Source organism: Sinocyclocheilus grahami, unplaced genomic scaffold (assembly GCF_001515645.1).
Source record: "Sinocyclocheilus grahami isolate Dianchi unplaced genomic scaffold, SAMN03320097.WGS_v1.1 scaffold49.1, whole genome shotgun sequence".
Taxonomy (NCBI): Eukaryota; Metazoa; Chordata; class Actinopteri; order Cypriniformes; family Cyprinidae; genus Sinocyclocheilus; species Sinocyclocheilus grahami.
In genome coordinates, this window is record NW_015505228.1 from 1,196,913 (window position 1) to 1,204,285 (window position 7,373).

Consider the following 7,373-nt stretch of genomic DNA (forward strand, 5'->3'; position numbering starts at 1 on the left):
TGGACAGACAGTAGGCTGTCTCTTACTGTAAAGCTTACTGAATGCATCACACAGAGATGCAATTGTAACCAGACTCACGGAAAGTGTGCTCTCTGACACGCCTGGCAGGCTGGTAGAAGAGGCCCTTTTCACCACAGACGAGCAGCAGCGCTTCCACGAGCTGAATCCCGCGCAGCCTTCGATTCCCAAACGCGCCGCTATGGGTCACCAGAGAGCCGGCACACAGCGACAGCAGGAGCAGTCCAGATCTGTGCATTCTCCTCATGAGAAAACTTAACAGATCATGAAACGCAAAATAGCAACTCTTTCCTGTCTGGTAAGGTTGATTGTGCCCTGTCAAGAGTGAAAGTGTCGTCCAGCCCAGTATTGCTGGGGTTATTGTCTCTTTCTCTCTCTGTTCTAATGGACTCTGCGTTTTATGAGGGTCCATCAGTGAGCTGAACTACTAGCCTCAATTAAGTCAAGTCAAGTCAAGTCTGCTTTATTGTCAATTCTTCCACATGTACAGCACATACACACAGAGAATTGAAATTACGTTACTCTCAGACCCTTGGTGCATACAGATAACACTAACAGTAGAACATAAATACATAATCACCTTCAATCAGTACAAATAATTACCTCTATCAGCTCACCTCTGCCTTTCTCTTCCCGACCCCTTCTTTGTTTAATTACCCCTATTAAGCTTTATATAAACCGGTGCTGCTTTCATCTCTCTCTCTTTTTCTCTCTCTCCAACCCTTTTTCTCAGTGTTGTCTGAATGCCAGCATAGGCTTTTTTTTGGTTCCTATTGTCTGGCCCTATTGGCTTTCTCACTAATTAGAGCTCATGTTCTGAGGATAACTCTTGCAGTAAGTAGTATTATTTTTACATTATTAAGAAAGAAAGAATACAATATACAGCAAACCTGTGCCCACAGACAGGACCAAATGCACAATCATGGAGTTTTATTTGCAGTGTTGTGAATGAGTGAGAGAGGATGGGTGGGATTAGTTTCAAAAACTCAAAGCTAAATCTGAGGCCCGTCAGATTACAAAGAGGAACATATGAAGGCAGAGACACACTAAACACGTGCCGTTTGCAAGGAAACTCATCACATTTTTAAAAATCTGTGCTTTTTAAAACCACAGAGGGTAAGTGCAGCAATATGAGTGTGTCTCTAATATTCTATTCTTCACAAAAGTTAACATATTTTATATTTGGTTGATTATTAATTATTAAGAATGCCTGTGGACGTGGAGAAGATTATTCAGTTTATCAAACAAGGCAACCAGGACAATGTTCAAATACATCTGGATGATTACAACACTGAGGTAAATACAATTTCAAGCACAATGCTGAATTTTAATTAAATATAATAAGATTAATACTGTGCTTAATATGATCACTGTGCCAGAAAAAAAACTGTTAGAATCTACTACTACTTCTATAACACTCAGATATGATCAGTTTCCATGACAACAGAACTGGGGTAAACCTGAAGGGTGTTTCTCATTACTTATCCAGTAATTTTACAATTTCTGCAGTGTGGTGAAGTTTTAATATGTCTAGCATTTGCAGAGCCTTCAAATCCTGCTGCCTCATATATTTCACCTTTTAATTCTCCCTTTGGTATTCACAGAACTCACAATGTTTCTTTTTTGATGTTGAAGAAAGAGAGAGAAGAAAGGTAAATTCTAAAGTCTGTGCTAATGTTTGAGTGTTTATCTGTCTGCCCTCAATCCGAGGGCACACATGGCTTGGATTAACACAGCTAATAATGTAAATCTCACTCATCCACCTTCACTTATCTTTATCCCTCACTTCACCCTCATCTCATTCATTTGGTGTAGGCTATATAATACTCTCAAGCATGTTTTAAATCATGATTTCTCTCGTTTTGTCACATACTCATTATTCTCGGCTGAACTGAGAACAGCAAAGAGAGCTGGAAGAGGTAAATCTTTCACATGACCTACAGAAAAAGAGCAGGTATTTGCTGTAGTTAAATAAAGAAGCGAGTGAGATGTCTGTGGGGAAGAAAAACCAGAGAGGTGTGTAATCTGAAACTAATATACTCGCCGCCTATCTCACCCTGGGGCCCCTGTACATACCGATACTCAGAGCGTCTGTGTTGGATGTGCCTGTAAACTCTTTTGAGCTCATTATTTTGTTGCACTAATTATTGTGCCATGCGTCAAAAAGATAATTTATTGGTTCTCATGCATTCACAAGAGCCATTTACACTGTTAAGCCCTGTTCACACCAAGAACAATAACTATAAAGGTAACGATATTAGCATCCACACCAGCGAACAATATCGTGTGTTTATTCTAAGCGCTTTAAATTCTCCAGCACGTTACAGCAGGATGGATTCTGATTGGTTGTCAATTTTTTATCGTTCATCAGCTGGAGAAAAATCGTTTTGAAAGTGATTCCAATGATATCGTTTTTCTTTGTCTTTTTCGTTATAGTTGTGGTGTGGACTCTGCTATTCTTTAATATTGAGAAAGATTTTTAGAACTATATATTTATCGTTATCTTGCTTGGTGTGAACAGGGCTTTACACTCTTCATGATGCCCGGGCTCACAAAATAAAGCTTTTATAAATTAAAGCTTTTGTAATCTTTCCTCTGTGTTGAAGGTTTGTACCAAAAGCCTTTAATAGTCTTCAGTGAACTTCAGAGTTCTGTTGTTTATATGTAAAGAAGCAGACCATGGTTTAAATCTGAATCTTGAGTTTGAAGGGCAGACACTGACTTCATTCTTTTCCATGTCACCTCTCATTATTGCAAAAGCTTATGTTTTTTTTTGTTGTTTGCTTGTTTACCTCTCTTTCACTTGTCTCTTGTGAATGTTTGTTCTTCTCCATTCAGTTCCGCAGGAATAAAGTGAGAGAGTATGTTCCAGACTCTGACTCAGATTTGGACTCTGATGAGAATGAGGATCCAAATCTTGTTCTGCGCAGGGTTAGAGTCAAACTTCTTTCCAAAACTTTTTTTCACAACTTCTTTCTTTACAACTTCGTTAATAAAATATGGCCAAAAGCACAACCCAGCACCACATCCATATATTCCAGTTAATTTTCCAAATTCAAAATTGAAAAGTTTTCTTCCTTCCTATCTATTGTTCCATCTAGCTATCTATAGGCCCTAGTTAAAAATTACAGTTGAATTTCAGTTCCTTATCTATCTATCTATCTATCTATCTATCTATCTATCTATCTATCTATCTATCTATCTATCTATCTATCTATCTATCTATCTATCTATCGTTCGTTAAAAATTATTGTTGAATTTCAGTTCCTTACATTGACAATTAGAAAGCTTGTCCACATATGTTTGGCCATGTTGTATTTGATTATATATTCCCATCAAATACAATGCTAAAAACCTTTTCCTCTCTGTCTCTAAATTATAGTTGAATTTCAGTTCCTTACATTGACAATTAGAAAGCTTGTCCACATATGTTTGGCCATGTTGTATTTGATTATATATTCCCATCAAATACAATGCTAAAAACCTTTTCCTCTCTGTCTCTTCCAGAGGCTTGCTGCAGCTCTGATCTGGTTCATTCGCATGCGGCTGCAGCCAGGAGTTTTGAGGGTGTGTCTGCGAACTCTGCGAATTATCTCGCGCGATCGAAAGGCCTTGGCACCCCTGATCACGGACAATGCCATTCTAACTCTTGCTCGACTCGGGGGCATCTCCGACCTGCCTACCTGGCCTGAAGAAGAGGAGGCTGAGTGGGGATCCTCCCACAGTGATATCACTCCTGAGAATGAGACCGAGACACGTCCGGATAATAATGGCAGCAATACACAACACACAACTTGTTACAGGGAGGGAGATGATTCAGTCTGTGTCTCTGCAGCCTGTGCTAAACCTTTGGTCAGTGAAGGAGGCTTGCAGTTCAACCCTGTGAATGTGACATCTAACTGTAATATTGGGAGAGAAACACAAAACGACCGCCATGAAGAAAACGTGAGGAAAGATGGGGTTTGTGGGCTGTTGACAAGAGGAAAGAGGGATGCTAGAGGAGAGAAGAATGAGGAGGGGGAGGAGGAGTATGATGATGGAGAGGTCTGGAGGAAAGAGGCAATGAAGGCCCTGTGCAATGTCATCTACAATAGCCCGAAAGCACAAGAGAGAGCCAGTATCCTGAGGTGTGGCTCAAATTGTTACATGTGAAGCATTTGTGAAGTACGGTGTCAATAAATATTTCAATATCATTATAGAAAACTCACTCTCTCATTCTCTTGCCCTTTGTTTTCTTCACCAGGTTGCTCCATGGCCTGTCAGAGAGACTTAAAGACGGTATACAATCCTCCTCACCTCCAAGTGGTCAGTTTTATGAACTGCGACTTCTCTTTCTGTTGACTGCTTTACGGCCTGAGCTTAGGATAGAGCTCAGACAGGTAACAATCAATGATACAAATATGGAATTAGGTATTGTTAGTGATACATACACTGTAAAATACATTTTTCAAAGTTTATTGGATTGTTGGAGTACACATTTTTTCAGGCTAATGAACGCTTGGTGGACAGAAAGATGGAGCCGGGACTCCCCATTAAATACTTTTCCATCATTAATGAATAACTAAACAAGAACACATGAGTAATGCAATATTAGCACTCTAGTAACTACTAGTATCTAACAAGAAACTCTGATTATTGAATTATTAAGTAATAGGGCTTAGTCGAACGTGGTAGTTCGCTATTAACTAATCAGTAACTGCTATTTTTTTTATACCTCCCTGAACTACTAAGAACTACTGTATACAGGTTCATAATTGAATAATACATAATGTATAATTCATTCTAAAGTGAAGGGCATGGTAACCCACTAGTAATGACTCAAGTACTACCAAATTCTTCAGAAGGAATTACAAATTATTTGGATCAGTATTCTAAAGTGAAGATCATGATAACTCCCTAGTAATGACCGAAATCATTGTAAGCTTTTGAGGGTTCTGTAAAGTATTCATTTTGCTAGATTTGGTAACACTTAAATCATTATTAGTGGGTTACTGTAGAATTTTACTTTAGAATACTGATCCAAGTAATCAGTAGTTCCTATAAGATTTGTTAATACTTGAGTCATTACATTACTATTGATTACTATTGGGTTACCATGATCTTCAATTTAGAATTAATTATACATTATGCACAATTCACATTAATTATGAACATGTATACAGTAGTTCTTAGTAGTTCTCCAGGATATATGAAAAAATAGTAGGCATAGTTATTGATTAGCTAACTACCAGTTTCAACTGAGCACTATTACTTACTAAATCGTTAATCAGAGTTTCTTGTTAGGTACTAGTAGTTACTTCAATGTTAATAGTGCATTAGTCATTTGTTCCTGTGTAGTTATTCATTAACAACGGAACAGTATTCTAAAGTGTTGAAACAATGAAACGTTTAGCTGAACTTTATCTTTTAACTTTAATTCCATTTGAAATGTACTTATATTTTTGTAGAATGCAAATTTTATAAAACAATTCATTTGAAATAAAACAACAGTTAGAGGACCCCTGCAGTATCAGTGTGTAGACCACCTAGTCATCAAGGCCACAAAAAGGAAAGTGTTAGGAAAACACAAAACTGCCCGTTTCCTTTCTGTGGGCATTTCAGAGACTCATTCTGTGTGCTCTTCCTGTCAGGAGCGCGGCGTGTCCATGCTGACTGCTGCACTGGAACAGTGTTTGGAAGTGTGCTGGGGTGAAACGCATGAGGTGCTGACTGACCTCACAGCACCCCCTGTGTGTAAGGAGGTGACTCAGCACGCCCTTGAGATTCTCAAGACCCTGTTCAACATTACCTACAGTGTGAACAGACAGGAAGGTATTTCATTATAAAATGTAATGTCTTTAAATGTGAATTATACAGTGCTATAAGCTGAAGGAAAAGTTGGTTCCAGTGTTAAACCTGTTGACTGAGAGCAGCAAAGCACACAGGGAAACTAGGCACTATCTCAGACAGCAGGTACAATACCTCAAAATACCTTTTTAAAACATTTTCACCATTTCAGTGTTTTAAAATGTTCAAACCAAGAACGATAACTATAAAGATAACTATAGCAATAATTACATTAGCGTTCAACTTATTATAAGAGCATGCTGCAGTCATGTTGTCTGTTTGGCTGTCAATGTTTTTATTATATATCAGCTGGATAATTCATTCTGAAAGTGATTTAACTACATTTTCCCTCTGTGCCGTTATCGTTATAGCTGTGGTATGGACTCATAGAATTAGAACGATTACTAAAAACTGTATAGTTATTGTTATCCTTATAGTAATCATCCTTGGTGTGAGTATAGGTGTTACTTTTGGAGCACTCTATAAACTTGAAACATTAAGTTTGACTCAACATATACTTGTTATTCTCATGGCTGTGCACCAGGAGCCTGATCCTGTGCTATTTTTGAATAGATCCTGCCTCCACTGAGAGACGTTGAGATAAGGCCTGAACAGGGGAACACACTGAGGAGCAAACTAGTGCGACTAATGACCCATGTCGACACTGATATCAAACACTGTGCGGCTGAGCTTCTCTTTGTGCTGTGTAAAGAAAATGGTACATAGATGCATCTACTGAATCATGTAAAGTGCACTGACATTCATACTTTATACATACCATGATACCGAATGATTGTCATATTCATGTATCATGGTATGAACATGTAAGTGCTGCTGGGGTGAAGTATTTTTGTAGGCCAACCCAGAGGTTAATAGCTCCCTGCTACCCTTGACAAAAACCAAACATGATTTTTCAAGTGGTTTATTGCAGAAAATAAGCTCTTTATGATTCTTACATGTTTTGTTCATCATGATAATCGACACAAATGAACACAGCTTTTATGCATTTTAAAGCCTAAATACAATCGCCAGAAGTAAAAGCTAAATGTAGCCTATATACAAACTACACCAAGGTTGCATGACATTAATGTCACACCACTGCTTTGGAAAACTCTTTCAATCTTTATTTATAAACATTTTTCCTTAAAGTTTGAGTTAAAATAGTTTGCAAGATTGCTATTATAAATACACTAAGGCTGTAAAAGCAGACTAGTGAGTAGATGAACCTGTGATGTCCGTTTGGTTGTGATGATGTTTAATGTCCCTGTCCTCCACTGCTCCGGGTGTGTGTTCATGGTGTGTGTGTTCAATGCTGTGTGTGTGCACTTAGGATGGGATAAATGCAGAGCACTAATTCCTAGTATGGGTAACCATACTTGGCCATATGTCACGTCACTTTCACTTTCACAACCTCTGTAGTTCCATTTAGCCACATGCTAGCAACTGCTTTTTAAAAATCACAAGGGGTATAACTGATGTATTGAAAGTGAAAGTGAAATGACATGTGGCCAAGTATGGTGGCCCATACT

The 7,373-nt window shown here is 38.3% G+C and overlaps 1 protein-coding gene across 1 annotated transcript in view; it reads left to right on the top strand.

Annotated features, from left to right (window-relative positions):
- The first annotated feature begins 1,016 nt into the window (after positions 1-1,016).
- The window catches only part of LOC107583082 (synembryn-A-like), an 8,670-nt gene continuing 2,313 nt past the window's right edge, over positions 1,017-7,373 (top strand). The window contains exons 1-10 of the mRNA XM_016269177.1: positions 1,017-1,134; positions 1,224-1,314; positions 1,623-1,670; positions 1,920-1,937; positions 2,857-2,949; positions 3,526-4,145; positions 4,262-4,397; positions 5,649-5,829; positions 5,876-5,970; positions 6,418-6,562. Of these exons, the coding sequence (XP_016124663.1) occupies positions 1,225-1,314; positions 1,623-1,670; positions 1,920-1,937; positions 2,857-2,949; positions 3,526-4,145; positions 4,262-4,397; positions 5,649-5,829; positions 5,876-5,970; positions 6,418-6,562 (1,426 nt within the window). The 5' untranslated portion in view covers positions 1,017-1,134; position 1,224. The remainder of the gene's footprint in view (positions 1,135-1,223; positions 1,315-1,622; positions 1,671-1,919; positions 1,938-2,856; positions 2,950-3,525; positions 4,146-4,261; positions 4,398-5,648; positions 5,830-5,875; positions 5,971-6,417; positions 6,563-7,373) is intronic.